The sequence below is a fragment of the Chamaea fasciata genome, unplaced genomic scaffold (assembly GCF_029207755.1).
Source record: "Chamaea fasciata isolate MVZ Bird 193981 ecotype frontalis unplaced genomic scaffold, bChaFas1.0.hap1 SCAF_9, whole genome shotgun sequence".
Taxonomy (NCBI): Eukaryota; Metazoa; Chordata; class Aves; order Passeriformes; family Sylviidae; genus Chamaea; species Chamaea fasciata.
In genome coordinates, this window is record NW_027094094.1 from 35,271,961 (window position 1) to 35,288,772 (window position 16,812).

The window sequence follows — 16,812 nt, forward strand, 5'->3', positions numbered from 1 at the left end:
GAGAGTTGGAGGCTTCTCATCTGGGGTTGGCATCTCTCAAATCAAGGAGACTGTTTCCTCTGAAGGATGGTTTGGGGATGAAGCCAGGGCATGGATCACATAGGAGTGCCTCTTTCCCCCCCCCCCCAGTCCAGCTGAGCAGGACCAGAATCTCTTCACTGTTTCTCAAGACATCGCCCTCTTTCACCAGCTCTCTCCCACCTCACCAACATCCCTGTCTGGACCCCTTTACCCCCACCAGGGTTTGAAGGACGCTTCCCCCAGGCTTTGTTGTGGGGAGAAACCACCCTTGTCTGTGCCACTTGAATACAAATATAACAAGACAAATTAAGTCTTAGAGGAATCAGCCCGGCCATGGCAGGGGGGCAATGGCAAAGGTGACACCCTCACAACCAGGACACGGTCCCCTGGACTGCAGCAGCAACAATTATCATCACCGAGGGTGGGAGGGACTCGGTGCTTACTTTTCCTTATTTTAAGCAATACCTGCCTATTTTTTCTTTTCAGTTTCTATTTTTAAAAGACCTCAATTTCACAGTGATCCAAAGTCCTATGCTCCCCGGCTGTAATTTTGTTGCAACTCACTCCCAGTGCTGTGAGGAGCAATTACTGTCTCCCTGCCACCTTCCTGCAGAAGAGCTGACAAGGAAATACAATTTATTTTGTCACTACTCAGGGGAAGGAAAAAAAACCCAAAAAAACCAAAAAAACCCAAACCCACAACAAGAAAACCCCAAAAGCAAAGGTATTTGGGCCAAGCACTTTTGGGAAACTTCGGGATTTTAAAAGGATCTAGGATGGAGATATGGCTCCAATCCATCTTGTCTATCGAGGAAGCTCTGGTGGGGTGAGCAGCCTGGAAATGTGAGAAGCATTCTGCAAATGCCCCACCTCTGTCCCCACTAAAAGCAGTGACACCCAAAACTGAAGACCGAGCTCATGGCACACAGGAGTGACTTCCTAAGGGCTTCCAGGCACCCAAACAGAGCCGCTCTTCCCACCTGGCCCTCCTCACCCAGCCGAATTATCCTCTCTGACTTGGCCTATTTTTGCTTTCTTCCACATGAAATGTTTTGGATCAGACGCAGTCAGAGCATTACTGAGCCAGGCTCATTCAAGACACGTCATCTTAAAAGTTTCTTTTTTTTTTTCCCCCTTCTTCTTAAAGGTCCCTTTGCCCAAGCTTTTAACCAAGGACACTTGAAAAGTAAATGTGTTAACCCGTGCCTTTGTGCCTGGCTCTTCCCCTTTCTGGCAGCTTTCCCTAACAACGCCAGGCACTGCAAATGCAGATTTTTTCGCACTTAGTTAAACCACTTTGGCTCCAGATCCGTTTTCCTTAGGGAGGCTGCCAGGCAGAGATGCCCACACCAGCAGCTTTTACATGCGCAGCATCACCTGCAGGCACTGTCAGTTCACTCCCTGATAGCAGCAGTGCCACCTTTGAAGCCTGGATGAGGAAAGTGTATGCTGCTTCCTTCCCAAATCGCCCGCACACAGCAGGCTGGACTCTGAGAGGGAGATGCTGGACCAAAGCAAATGAGTTCCCACAGCAACAGGTTGCCCACATGGCTGCCTCATCCCTGGGAGTGTTCCAGGCCAGGCTGGACAGGGCTTGGAACAACCTGGGCTAGTGGAGGGTGTCCTTGCCCATGGCAGGGGGTTGGACTAGATCATCTTTAAGGTCCCTTCCAACCCAAACTATTCCACGAGTCTATGAAATAGAGTTTCTTTCCACACTGCACATCACTAAGGCATGAGAACCCCTCCTACAGGATACTCCAGAGAAACGAGTCCTGACAGCAATTAGACAAATTAACAAGGGGTGATTCCACCCAGGGCTGGACCACACTGCTCAGATGTTGCCACCAGAGCTGGGAGTCCCTGACTGTGAATGGTGGAAAGCTGGGAGGGTGACAGGGCAGCTCCGTTGCTCCCTCCTTGTCCTGGATCCACGATCTTCCCCTAAGCATCCTCCACCACTGCGTGCAGACCTTTGGCTAAACCCAGTGTGGCCAGATGTTATAAATAAATTAAAAACCCCCTGGCAAAGGCTGCTCAGTCACTGACCAGCAGTGACTCTGCCCTGCAGTGGTCAAACCTGGCCTCTGCAAATTCTGGGAGGTGGTAATGCACCTCGGGAGAGAGAGAAACAGTGTCTTTGGCTCCTATCAGCCTCCAGAGAGGCAAAGGGACAGCCTGCCTGGGCATCTCTGCCTGTTTTTCCTCTACCCCATGGATGACTAAAGCAGCTTTAGGAGGAAAGGCTCAAAAAGCTACTGAGGAAAGAAAGGATCTTCCCTTTACTGAGCAGGTTCAGGGATGCACCTGAGCACAGATCGGCTCATGGCTACTACAGGGTGGAGAGCAAGAGACACCAGGGAAGGTCAAGGCTGTGGGAAAAATTGTAGGGACAAGAGGAGATTCTGTTAAAATACTGGTGGCTCCTCCAGGCTCGTGAAGTCTCTCCTCTAAGCCCAGCCTGCCTTCCAAGGCCAACACCACTGCAGTTCAAAAGGCTGCCTTGATTTAAAGCCCTCCGGACGCCACATGCGCAAGGATTTGCAGAGGGCAGATCTTACAGGGGAAACGTGACTGCTTTCCTCCACTCCTGATCAGTCACAGGTACCGAAACTGGTGCAGAAAAGAGGGTGCCGAGCTAAAGCATCCCAATTTTAGCAAATCTACTTGATTACATGCTATGTCCAACCCCACATCTTGTTCTCATGCCAGGATGTTTCAAGGCATGGACCAAGCAGCTCTGCAGAGCTCAATCCCATGGAGTAGAACTCCCCCTAAAATGCTTAAGCCACCTTCTCACCCTGTTCCAGGCAGCCAGAGGCTGACTTATCCTCTGAGGCAGGAAAGAGCTCATTTGCCATCAACAGGCATTTCAAAACCTACCTGCAATTGCTCTCATTACCCATTAAACACTTAATCCCTCTGTGAACCTGCATAAGCTGCCAGCCTTTGCCACCCCTCCTGGCAATGACTCCTACATGTTGATTAGGCATTTTGTAGGAAAGCAGTCCTGGTTTTTTGGGGGTTTTTTTTTGGTTTGGTTTTTTTTTTTCCATTTTTTGTTTTTTTTGGAGGGGGGGTGTTGTGGGTTTGGTTGTTTGGTTTTTTTTGTTTGTTTGTGGGGTTTTTTTGGGTGGCTCTTTTTGGTTGGTTGGTTGGGTTTTTTTGTTGTTGGTTGGTTTTTTGTTGGGTTGGGGGGGGGGGGTGTGGGTGATGGATTTAAACGTGCTGCCTTCAAAATCCCCTTCAAGAACGCCAAGTCCTGCACAAACTTAAGCGTGAAATCAGGCAGGGTGACATCCACAAGCTTCTGGGAGGTGTGGAAGCACCACAGCACCACCACGGTGCTTTCACCAATGGTCTGGGAAGTCTGCCTGGAGGAGAACCATCACCAGTGTGGATGTGGCAAGAGGGAAAAGGGCGTGGAAAGCAGCAAAAGATGGGAAGGCAAAGGGATGCTGGGGTGGCTTTGCTCACCGGTGACCTCGTCCAGGGTCTCCTTGGTGACGTGGTCGTTCTGGTTGACCCACTCGCCGTTGCACTTGAAGTAGATCTGCGTGGCGGGGTTGGCGCGGCACACCAGCTCCACGGGCTTGTTCTTCACGATGTAGGCGTCCTGCGGCTCCAGCAGGAAGTGCGGGAGCGTCTCCGCTGGCGCCGATGGGAAGGAGTCAGGCAGCACGTCGCTGTACTCCAGCCCTGCCAGGAGACCCAGAGGGTCGGGAGGTGCACCATGTCCCCAGCCCCCCTGCTCCCTCCCTGCCCGGCACACGGTGCTGGCAGCAACAGCTGAGGATGTGTGGGAAAGCAAGAAGAGGGCTGGAGGCTCCTCAGAAACCAGCAAGGCAAACCCCTGTGAGCTGCAGAGCTGTGGGATCAATCCCTGTGGGTTTCACCTGGGTACCGACCCCCCGATCCATACCCCGAGCCCAAAGCCTGGGTGATCTCACTAGAGGATACTGTGAGGGGAAAAGCAAAACAAACCCAGGTCCAGAGATAGTGACAGGGACAGAGAGGTTCCAGAGGGGCTGGTGTCCCCCAGCCCAAGTCTCATAGCCCTGAGGAATGCATAGGCATGCTCCGAGCAAAATGCTGGCAGAGCTTGTGCTGGGAATGCTGACCATACCCCCAGCACAAATGTCAGACATCCACACCTTCATTGGAGCTGCATTTGGGAATCTCACCTCCTGCCAACACTTGGATTTCAGCATCACCCAACAGGCGGGCTTCCAGCCCAGCTACCTCCAGAGAACATCACCCAAAGGTGCCACGAGGACTCACACTATCCCAGAAAATGGGGGGCTGTGCCCTGGGGAGCTTCGTATTCCTGCTTCTTTGCTTTCAAAAGCCATCTAAATGCAAAAACAACTGGAGGTCATGTCTGCTCAGGCCAGGTCAAGAAAAAACTTGGAAAGGGGTGAGCAGCTCAGTGCTCACATAGGAACGTTATCCCTTAGGAGTGGGAGCCCCGCAGCAGCTTGGGAAGATGCTCTGACTGAAGCTGAACATCATCTGCAGAAGACCTGTTTCCAGCCCATTAAGATCAACCCCAAATATCACAGGAGTAATAAAAACCCCCACACAGGTGCACAGGGATGCTGCTGCTTAACCTGTTGTTCCTGGGAATCTCACTAGCAGTCAGGTCACATCTCAAGGCTTTTCTTTACACTCAAAGGAGTTATGAGCTTTTCCTCCTCCTCTCTTCCCCCAGCCAGACCTGCGATTCTCAACTCCAGGCACTGCAGTGTGCAGGAAAACAGTAAATATCCCCAGCCCTGCGATAACATCTCCAGAGCTGGCAGGGAAAAGAAAGGAGCCCACTCCCTTCATCACCCTTGGCAAGGAGCAGTGCTGCACAGAAAGAATCAGAACCCCAAGCTGTGAGGAGGAGGAGGAGGAGGAGGAAGAGAAAAAAATATAATCAGATGCATCAAGAAAACAAGATGACCAAGCTTCCTCCCGAGCAAAAATCAGTGAGGGGAAAAAAAAAATGCACGAGGTCAGTCGTTTAAAATCCATTTAGGAAAATTGACTTTCCATTTCCATTTAACACAGCACTAAGGGAGAGCGGTAGGACATTTGTCATAATCCATTAACTGCTCTTTTGGAAACAATGAATTAAACTCCGGGCTAATTTCTCTCTCTTTCTCTGGCTGGCTCTTGCCCACCTCTCTGCTGCTGGTTATTTCCTCCCCATCTCACTTGCAAACCTGTAATTTTCCCAGGCCCTTTGGCAGGCAGGGAGACAGGGAATGCCTAGGTGTGCGACCCCCACCCTGAACAATCCCACCTGCTGCTCCCTGTGACCACCTCAGGCCACTGCTCCTGCTCCCCTCTCCTGCTGACCAGCCTTTTACCTATCACAGCAGCAAATATCTCCTCTTTGAATTTGCTACTCAATTTTTTATCCACCGGGTTGTTGTTTTGTTGGTTGTGTGTTGGGTTTTTTTTGTTAATTTCAAAACCCGCTTCGACGCCACGGCTCTAAATTCCCTGGCAAAGGAGGCTGGCAGGAGATAATCGAACAGGCAACAGAGGCAGCCAACAAAACTTCACTCACGGGCTTGTGTGAAAACCTCCCTGATGTGACGCTCCCTGCATCCCTGTGGCAAAGTCAGACCTGAGCTTGAGAGCTGGGAATGGGCACAGGTATCCTAAAGAGCCAGTTTTTGGAAGGATCTTCCCGTATGGAGGGGCACCCCAAAGTACACATGGCCCTGATCCGAAACCACAGGCCAGGAGGAGAGTTCCTTCTCCAACAGCCAACACCAACAATATGTTTTCTCCCACCTCACCACCGCTCTGGTGATGCTAAACAAGACTTTAGGTCATCCCAGAAGATCTGGGAGCTGGGAGGAGATGAGTCACGGCCGGATGGGGATGAAAATGACGGATTTGTGACTCACTGGGATCATCTACAGCAGGAAGGGTGAAGGCTGCGGTGGGAGCCACCTTGGGCCCCCAGCACAAGGTTTGGGGCTGAGACACTCCTGGTGGTGCCAAAAATCCCATCCAGACCCTGCTCCAAGAGGGAGTCTGCCCATGCTGGGTCTTCAAGGTTCTTCTCCACGTGGGCACAGTGACTCTGGGGATGAGGGTGGGGGAATAGGATAGTGTCACCAGCCACATTCAACATCTGCTTCTGGTGGCTACTAAAACCTGCTGGGTTTAAGGTTTGAACCCAAAAAACCTGAACCTTTTAAGCAAGGAGCATGTTGGTAAAGTTAAAATCCTGCAAACTCACAACAGCGGAGAGATCTTTTGTTCCTGGCCAGGAAAGATCTGCGGCCAAAAAAGCAGCTCTAACAGGAGGCAAGGGAAAAGGATGATGGGTTTTTCATGGCAGACTCATAACTGGGGCCATGCCACGGAGCCCCAAACCCCACAGACTCCCCAGACTCACAGATGGGAGCAAATCAAGGGGGAGGATGATTTTTCTGTTCAGATTTTAGCTGGGGAAAAGCATTTGCAGCTGGGCAGGGCATTCTCCTCCAGCATAAAACGGCCGCTGCTATTTAAACACACTGGGGAAGAATTAAGGCATAGGAACAACGGGGACTTTGGATGAGAAAAGGGAGGAGAACCACGCTGGGCACATTTATCATAAGCCATCAAGCCAGCCTTTCATCCCCGTTGCCGACGCCGAGCCACCCGCTGCACGGGAAACCTCTCACTCTGCCGACACTCATGCAGGGGCCCCCCAGAAATCCACACACAGTCGGTGGGGGGAGAAACACGGCTGCCTGTGCAGGAACAACTGCTTCTGCTGCCGTGTGCCCTGGCTGCCCAGCACAACTGCAAAATACCCCCCCAGAAAACGGCACTTTCCCAGTGGCGCAACCCCATCACCTGCAGAGACCACTGCCACTGCGGCTCTGGTCCCACCCCAGGTGACACCGTGGCCCAGTGACCGCAAGAGCAGCAGGCACGGGAGGTGCTTTTGCGTGGGAAAGCAGGAAAGGAGCCCTGCACAGCCGGGATTTCCAGTCCTACAATCACACCAGCAATAAAACTCCCAGCAGTGACAAACTAATAAATATTTGAGAGCGTGCTCCGCTGCCTGTAATCATCTCCCTGGCAGACGTCTGCAGGGGGTTCCCATCTGCCGGCTTCCCTCCTTCCTGCTGGAGGTGGATGCCTGCTTCCCAGATCTCTCCTGGGTTTTTTTTTTTTTTTTTTGGGAAGTCCCAGGCTGTCACCATCCCACAATCTCACACTACTGGGGGGACGGTGTTACAGGGTCTCTGGAGCTCTTTGGGGGAGGGAGAGACAAAAAGGGGGCAGCTGCCAGCTCGACCCATGGGACCAAATCCTGAAGCCTCAGGGATGAGTGTAGTAGGAGCAACAAGAGGAAAAGGGAGGAGGGGAACAGGCACTTATTTTCCTCTCCCCATCCCTCATCACACATTTTAATCTGCTGGGGCTGAGCTGGATTATCCGCAGCATCTGTTCCCTGGGGGGTGATCTGCAGATGTTTGCAGCCAGCGTTTGCAACTTGTCAAGATCCATGACCCCAAACCCACCCCACCCCCCAAAGGGAGCAGGGATCCAGCCTTAACCCTCCCTCCATCACCCGAAACACGTGGCACCAGGGATGGTGAGCCCGGGAAGCAACTCCCCATGCAGCAATGGCCAAGCAAACCTCCCCCGGAAAGTGTTAAAATCCTCTCTCCTGCAATTGTTATCCCTCCAAATATTTGGAAGATTACAGGAGCATTAGTGGCTGCCCATCACCCACGGCCACCACCATCCCTCCTCCCGGTACCAGGCAGGCAGGGATGTGATGTAGGGATGCAGGGATTAGGCTGGGATGCCTGGGTTTCTCCAGCTAAATCTCGGCGGCTGTGGACGCTTAACCCCTTCTGTCTCCACCTCCCCATGTCCCCGCCTGCCTAAGGGCCGCCGCTGGCTCCTGGGAAGGCCTGGCAGGGAAGAGTTAAACCTGCCAGGTGGGTTAAAATCCTCCTGTAGAAATGAAAAAATGTATGACAGCTTATCTCCAGCACCACAGGAGGAGTCATCTGCCTTCCCAATCCCCCTTCCCAATCCTCCAGCAGGGATGGGAATGGCTCTGGCTCCAGAGACAGAGATGGAGGGGATGCTCCAGCCACCGGCTTGGCTCCAGGAGGTGTCTGAAAGGCTGGAGTGGGGCTGTCCCCCTGCCCTGAATTCCCCCTCCTGTTGCCTCCAGGGAGAACGTATCAACAGGCTCATTTAGAGATTAGTGCTGTTGCCACTTAAACTCCAGCAAATTCTGACGCTGGAGCCATGGCATGGCTCCCTGCCATTCCACAATCCCTGCCTGACTGAGGGCATCCCTGCTGCCAGCCCTGGAGAGACACAAAGGCATCCCACCACCTTCCAGTTCGTTCCTGAGCTCAGGGGGAACTGGCATCACCAGCCCAGACCTGTCCTATTCCCGTGGGCTTCCACTGCCATTGGGACAATTTCATGTTCAGCAGTAACACATCCCCAAACTTTCCATCCTAAAAAGCATCCTTCCTGCCCCAAACATCATCCTCTCTTCCCCAAGCATCCCCCTCTCACCCTTGCTCCGCCAAATTCAGCCTCCTGCACACCCACGTGGGCCCCAACACGAAGTCCCGTCTCTGAGGAGGTGACAGCAACAGGTGGCACCTTCAAAGGCAAAGTCTCCACGAGGCAGGGCATGCCGCACTAAGCCACAGCCCACTGCCCCTTCTCCGGGGTCACATCCCATTGGAGACACAGCAGGGAGAAAGGAGCACAGCCCAAGGTACAGGGTGTAACTGAGCACGGGTTTGGGAGATTTGAAGGCACTCACAGACAACTCTCTCCCTGCTGCCTCCTCGCACAGAACCCACAGAATCCTGTGCCTTGGAAAGCCTGGCGTTGTTCAGACACAGGCTGGGAAGTGCTGACGAATGTGAGATGCAGGGAATGTAACAGGTCCCCAGGGCTGCAGCTGGCTGATGTAACCCCCGGCCTCATTAACTCAGTGTGGCTCATTAACCTCTCCCTCCTGGGACGGGACAGCTCCAAGCTGCCAGCAGAAGCCACAAAACCGAGTGTGGAACCTTCAGGGGTAGCAAGGACAACCAGTGGTACCCAGCGCCTGGGTTCATTCGGGTTCAAAGTGAAATTTATGGGAGAAGTTCTTCCTTGTGAGGGTGGTAAGGCCCTAGAATAGGTTGCCTGGAGATGCCATGGCTGCCCTGTCCCTGGAATGTCAGGCCAGGCTGGATGGAGCTGGGAGCACCCTGGTCTGGTGGAAGGTGTCCCTGTGCAGGGTGGAGGTAGGAAGTCCACAATTTCTAAAGGTCCCTTCCAAGCCAAACCATTCCATGAGTCTACCTCACCTCCAGCCTGGAGCAGGGCTGGATTTTGAGCTCAAAAAGCCACGGAGATGCCATGCTCATGGGGTAACCACCCTCGTGCCCCCAAACTTGGCAGCTCAGCAGGGGCTGGAGCACAGAAACCCAGCACCCTGCTGCGTCCAGGGCTGTGCTGGGGTTCTGTGCAGAAGGTGTTGTTCTACCTCTCTGGCCCTCCAAAATTGAAGCCCATCCTCTCCTGCTCCCATCAGCCAGGAAAGCACCTGGAATCCACATCTGGCCTCTCCATTCTCACCACTCTTATTTAAATGAAGGTGGAAAGAACCACTTAACCTTTCCCCCGGGCATCTCTACCTGACAATCTAGCTCCTTTTCCTCCCCTGGCTGCCCTCTTCCAGCAGCTTCTCAGTCCCTTCCTGCCAAACTTGGCATCATCCAGCCCCGAGCCAGCCCCATCCCTCCCTTCCACGGCCTCCAGCTCCTCCCAGAGCCCACCCAGCCTGAGAGGGATGGACAGACAGGCATTTCCCAGCGGGTTAGAAGTCCCTCCTTGTCCCTCCTGCCTGGCGACAGGCAAACTTCATAATTAGAGAGCATTCCTCCCCAGCGTGGGTAATGAGGGGGTGCACCCAGCCAGCCCTAATTATACCCTTGGAAAAAAAAAAAAATAAGCAGATTCCTCCTCTCCCAGCTAAAGGAAGAGCCTGCAGCTGGCCTCCCTCGCTGCATACCTTTATTAAACCAGGACTGGATGGGGACAGGGAAAGGAATAAAGAAAGCAAAGTCTGTGCTGAGAAAAGGGTGGGAAGGAGGAGCTGGGCAGTCCCACAGATATTTCTGCATACAACAGCCTTATTGATCAAAACCCCAAAATAAATATACTTATTTTATTTATAAATAAATATAAAAATAAATCAACTTTTAAGCTAAATCCTCAGGTCAAGTTTTTGCAAAGCAGCCTGAAAGGTAAAGGAAGGCAGGGTAGCCTCGCATAGGGCATCCAACCACAGCATCCCTGGGCATCTGCCACAGAATCCCCGCACACCCCACTGCAACGCCTCTGTGCCCCTGCCAGCCTCAAGAGTCCAACCCAGACTCGAACCATCCCCAATCCCCAGAGAAGAAACACCCAGGGCTCTGGCAGCACCTCTCGTCCCAGGAGTTGGAAAAGGGAGAGATTTATCTTGTTGATTATGCGTTACACCGGAGTATTTATGGAGCCACTACTCTTTTGTTTATCTTTATGATTATGATAATCAAAGGCGAAGCCTCCTGAGAAGTGTAAACAGCTGAGATCCCTTATGGTACAAATCTCTTCATTTTTCATTATATGGATTTACAACACGACACAGGCAGATTGGAGTAAATTGTTCCTTGTTTCTGGTTTTAGCTCTGGAGCCATGAGCTGCGCGGATACCCGTAAATACCCATGGAAAAGAGAGTGAATTAAAATAAAAAAAAAAAAAAGAAAGAAAGAAAGAAAGAAAAAAAAGGAGGAATTATGTAGCAAATCCCTGCTACACTCTATTGTGCTGGCTTCTTTTGTGCTGTTGTATACATTCCCTTCAGGGAAGCAGTTTTGTTGGAAAACTATCTCCAAATTTCATCTAGCGCTGGTTCTTGTTACGGGCACAGACATTTCCCTTTGTGCTATTTTAATTCCATTGTCACGGTCCTCTTGTCTAGTTTTGTTCTGTTTACTGAGCTACGATGCTATTTTTAATGGACATAATAATTATATGAACTTTTTTTAATTTATTTGCTTTGGCCCATGAAAGAAAAGTGCCAGCAGCGGAGAAGGCGGCGACGCGCTGTTTATTCACATGTACGGCGTGTGCCGGGCTCCTGTTGTGAAAAGAATAATCATTTCAACAAGAAAGGAGAAGGGGGAGAAGAAAACAAGGAACAAACGGGGACTCGTTGCCCTGGTTAATGCCAGAAAGTCCAAAGAATTATTAATTATCCTTCAAACTGCAGCAAACTGACTGGAAGCTGCGAGCTCTCCTCAGAAAACACGGAGAAGGGAAAAAAAAAAAAGGGTGTCTTGTTCCACTGAGCACTGCAGTTTGGAAAATGCTAACTCTGGGAGAAAGAAAGTCGACGGTTTTGCAGACAGAGAGCGATTTCCCCTTCGCCCAAATTACATACATATTTCAAAATGTAAATTCCCCAGCGTTCCCCTTGAGAGTGCAACTTTCAGGCGGCTGTTTTGCAGTGGGTGAGTTTTCTTTCTTTCCCTGAACGTGCAAATCTGGAGGCGACCGTCTTGGCTTCGGGCACAAAAAGCGACTTCAAAGCAGCAGCAACAGCAGCAGCAAGCAGGGCTGTGAACCACCCAGTGCCCCTTGGGAAGACAGGGATGCTCTGCTGCGCACCGGGCATCTCAGCTGGGAGCATCCCTCCCTGGGCACACACATCCCACAGGACCACGGGCCGGAGGGAAGCGGGTTTCACCTCTGAGCACCCCAATGCCAAACATCAAGGTGGGGACAACCCAGCCAGGTCCTCTAAAAGTGGCTCACAAGGTTTGGTAGTCTTGGATGGTGGCACTTCTGTCCCAAAATCCAGAGGAGCTGGCTGTGCACGTCCCACCCCAAGGAAGCCGAGGCACTGGCATGAGCCCAACAAGGTAAAGCAAAAAGTTAAGGCGGTTGGCTGCAAAGAAGGCAGCAGTAGTACAAAAGGAACAGAAAGTCGGGGGGGCGTTGCATTTGGTTTTGGGGGCTTCCCCCCTCCCCTCCCCCATCCTTTTTGTCTTGCTCTCACCCACTCTCTCCTCCCGGGGAGCCCAAGCCGCCTGGAAGGACGCTCCCCGCCGCCTCCAGCCAGCCTCTCTGCAGGCCCCCCCCCAGCTGCTGCCCTACTTTTCCCGACGCGTTTCCACTCCTCTCCTGCAGCTCGCTCGGTGGCAGGCGTGGGCTGGCACCCGCCCGGGTTACCTGCAGCATCCTCGGGCCCTATGAGCCAGGGCTCCTTCCCTGTGCCACGGCTCCCTGTGCTGGGACTCCTTCTGCCAGGGCTCCCTGAGGATCACCTCCCACCAGGATCACCTCCTGCCCCCCAGGACAGGCCAGTTCAGCAGAGCTAAGCTGCTCAAATCGAGCAACGCTGCTCCAATTTGAAATCATTTTAATAATCACATTATTATTACTATTATTATTATTATTATTATTATTATTATTATTATTATTATTATTATTATTTCATTAAAGAAACAACAAGAGAAAAGGTCTACTCCGTGCCTCAACTTCCCCATTAATGTCGCTGGGGGAAGAACACTACAGGAGAGGCTGATTAAGGTCCCTCTATTAAATAGTCTTTAAAGTTGCCCTTAATCTTTCAGATTTGTTGCTACGATTAAAACAAACAAACAAACAAACAAAAAAAACAAACAAAAAACCCCCCAAAACCCAAAACAAAACAAAACAAAAAAACCCTGACGACGACAACAACAAAATAACCACCACAAATGGAGGCTGGAAATATTTTGCTTTTCATTGTCCTTTCTCTGTCCTTTTCTTCCCTTCTTGTTTTACTGCAGGGACAAACAGAAGGAAAAACTGGGGGGAGGGGGAGAAACAGGGATAGAAAAAGATTTAAGGGAAAAAAAATAATCCCTGCTGATGCTGAATGTCAAATATTAAGATTTCTCTCTCTCTCCCCCCTTTCAGCAATATCCTTATTAAAGAATAAGCCCCCAGACCATCAGTAAGACTAGCTTAGATGACAAGGCTTCCCCATCCCCTTTTCTAAATGCGTTAGGATTTGATCCCTGAAGCCAGGGATGGAGGGCAGGTACCTCAAGCCCACCGTGGCTTCCCCTTTGTGGCACAGAGAGAGGGTGTCCAGCCAGTGGCGAAAGGATTTTAGCAATTACTTGATTAGTTTTATTCCTTTCCCTCTAAACTCTTCAGCCAGCTGGGCTCCCACCACCTCACACCTGCTTTAACACAGTGAAAATAAATTGATTTGATAAAAGCCATGATCTTTTGGGGTTTTTCTGGGGGGGTGCCTGTTCTCAGTGCCTGCCCTCACCTGGCATCGCCATCCAGAGTGGGAGCAGGAGCATGCCGTGCTCCCACGGAAGGAAATCCCTACAAAAAAACAAAGACTCTTCCCCTCAGGCTCCCATTTCCATGGAGCTGGGGAGCCTCCAGAAGCTTCCTAGCGTTGTTTGGCACCCTCCTCCCCTCTCTGGCATTTCAATACCACGGGACCCCACATCACCACAGGTTTCTTCCTTTCTCACCGTTGGCAATTTCCACCTTTTCTTCTCTGGACAGAGCCCGTGTTCCCACACCGCCGAGCCTCTCTTTCCTCCCTTTGTCCTCTGGCACACACATTCCTGCCCCTGCGCACCAAACTAAACTCCCAGAAGCATCCTTTCTGTCTCAGCGTGGGCAGCCCTTGGTGCCGGAGCTGCCTGGGCTGGAAATGCCCCAGTTTTGAGGGTCTGTGCCACCCTGTGCAGCTGGGACTCCACCTGGATGCATTCATTCCTACTGATGCTGAGACCTGTGTGCAGCACACCAACAAGTCCACGCTTCCTCCCACACCCTCCTCTCCTCTCCTCTCCTCTCCCTCTCCTGGTGCTACATGTGAAAAATGAGGTTTATTTTTTTGGTAAAATTTTAAGAAGTTTAATTAAAGACAATAGGGGAGCTAGAGAAAGCAAAGAGTTAACGGCTGGGTGCTTGGCATTCAGCCAAGAGCACACATTATTTCGGAGGTACTTTTTCAATACTTTTCTATGATATTAGCTCGTTGCGTATTTATAAGCTTTTATGCATATTCAAAATTTCCTACGAACTAGTTTACATATTTTAGGAACTGTCTACTAGTATGGCCACTATTTGGGTCTGCTTTTTTAGAGTACGCGTGTTTCTTGGCTGTGACTTTAATTTATTTTTATTATTACTTTTAGTTCGGGTCGTGGTCTATACTTTCCACAGACAGCAAGTGTTGATAATTGGTATGTTAGCAGCAGGATTATATGTCATATATTATATTATTATTATGTTATTATCTGTATTATTATGTATTATATGTATATGTATTTTATATATATATGTTATTATATGGTATATTATATGTTCATTATATGTTCACTGGATGTTAGTGTTCATTTTATGTTCACTGGATGTTATCTCAACTAAGTAGACGGTTTAAGCACACTATATTAGCTAGTACTACTATGCTTAATTTTTGCTAATAGCAGAAATAAAAACAATATCTATACAGTAAAGCCATTTTAACATTATATATATAGCACTCATCTCAATACTTGAGAAAAGCCAACAATATGATATGTATTTATAACATACACGGAATTGATAAAAATTGACCTTAACACAGAACAGACGAGTAAAATGCAGTCTGGGGTGTCGAATTCAGAGATGTTTCAGTGACAAACAACACGCTGAGCATCTCCAAAAGCAGAGCCTGGCTCCGGCGGGTGCAGGACATCCCAGGCTCCTGCAGGGCTCACAGGCACCTCCGAGGGATGCGCAGCCAGAGGGAGGCCCGGAGGTGAGCCAGAAAGCTCCCAGGGGAGCAGAGGCAAAGCATCACCATACTGAACGTCATGGGAAAAAAAGCTCAGTGCCCCCCAGCCTCGGTGTTTTCCCCTCGTTGTCCCTCAGAGGCGGCATTTCCATAAGCGATTCGCGCTAATTGCTTTAACTGCGGCCATGCTGCGGGTAATCAGAGTCATTAAGTGACCTCTGCTCCGGGAGAGAGGGCGGGCGGGGCCGGGCACGGCTCCCGCAGCCCCGGCGTGACACGGGGATGGTGCTCGGCTCCAATTTACTCCTCCCTGGAGCCCCATCAGTGAACGGCCTCTGTCCTGCCCTGCAGCGGCCAGCCGGGATGCTGCCCGGCTCCTGAGCCCCCGCAGGGACGCATCCCGAGGGTTCCTGCTTGGAGGGGCTGCTGGCAACGCCACGGCACCGGGACTCGTCACCACGACTGGCAGCCAGCCCGGGGCCGGTGGGGATTGGATTGGGCTCAAACCAAACGTGTACGAGCACCCGAAAACCCCCAAATCCTCCCCAGACATTTTCTGAACGGAGAAAAAAAAGGTGTTGTCCCATCCCAGTCCTGGGGCAGGGGGACAGGAGGGAAGAGCCAGATGTCACTGACCAGGGGACACCGGGCCCTACCTAAGGCTAAGCCCCGTGCCTGAATCTGCTTTCCGGCATTCCCAAAGCATCCGTGGATAGCTCTGCCGAGGGGCTCAGCCTCGGGAAGCCCTGTGCTGCACCCCCCAAATTAACCCTGTCCCTGCTGAGGGAGATGTCTGGAATTCAGCCAAGCTGGGAGAGCTGGGGCTGTTCAGCCCGCAGAAGGGAAGGCTCCAGGGAGAGCTTGGAGCCCCTTCCAGTGCCTGAAGAGCCTCCAAGAGGGCTGGAGAGGGACTTTGGAGAAGGGCATGGAGTGCCAGGACACTGCCAGGAGGCAGGGTTGGGTGGGATATTGGGAAGGAATTCTTCCCTGAGAGAGTAGGGGAGACCCTGGCACAAGGTGCCCAGAGAAGCTATGGCTGCCCCTGGATCCCTGAAAGTGTCCCAGGCCAGGTTGGACATTGGGGCTTGGAGCAACTTGGGATAGTGGCAGGGAGGTTGGAAAGTTCCCCAAAGGTCCCTTCCATCCCAAACCATTCCATGCTTCCATGATGTCCACCAACACGCAACACATTCAGCCCCCTGCAAGCATAGTTAAAACTGAAAAAGAACCACACACGCTCCTTTGAAACCCAAACACCTCCACCCCAAGGAGATGAGACCCCAGACCCCAGAGCAGGGGTCCCTCTCACACCCTCGGCATCCAGGCTGGGAGGTGTAAGGGAACATCCATGCTTCCAGGAAAACGCACTGCACCCCCCTTCCTGCCAGTCCACAGGGACCCATTACACTAACAGTGCGTCCATTCAGCCTGATATATAAATTACTAATGTAAATTAATGGATAATTGAAGCCCTTTAGTCCTAAATATTTAAATTATTTAACAGGCAATTAAGAGCAAAGGAGAAAGAAAAGAGGAAAAGGGGCCTTAACCCCAACAGGCAGAAAAAAAAATATAAATGAAGTGTGAGGAGAGCAGAAAGAGCTGAACATACACATTTTTAAGTGAAGCTGCCAGGTTCGTTTTGTTTGAGCCAGGCCGGTGTTGCAGCGGGTGCCCCCCAGATCCAGGGGGGCAGGGAGAGAAGCATCCACCAAACAACCCCACTGAGCAGGACAGATTCTGATCCACATCTTTTCTGGAGAGAAAAACTCCGTGGCTTTGTTTCTAACACCTCTTGGTTACAGCGCTTACCAGAACTTCCTGGCACGCCAAAACAGTACTTTTAGATAATTTTTTTCATTCTCCCCACCCCTAAGCTGACAGCATTCCCTTTTGTAATACCATTCCTGACTCCTTTTTTTTAACCTGATTCAAGTACAAACACATTTATTTCAAGTGTTTTCACTTTCTT

The 16,812-nt window shown here is 51.1% G+C and overlaps 1 protein-coding gene across 1 annotated transcript in view; it reads right to left on the reverse strand.

Moving 5' to 3' along the window:
- UNC5B (unc-5 netrin receptor B) overlaps positions 1-16,812 on the reverse strand; it is a 55,382-nt gene that overhangs the window by 14,506 nt on the left and 24,064 nt on the right. The window contains exon 2 of the mRNA XM_066191906.1: positions 3,499-3,720. Coding sequence (XP_066048003.1) covers positions 3,499-3,720 — 222 coding nt within the window. The remainder of the gene's footprint in view (positions 1-3,498; positions 3,721-16,812) is intronic.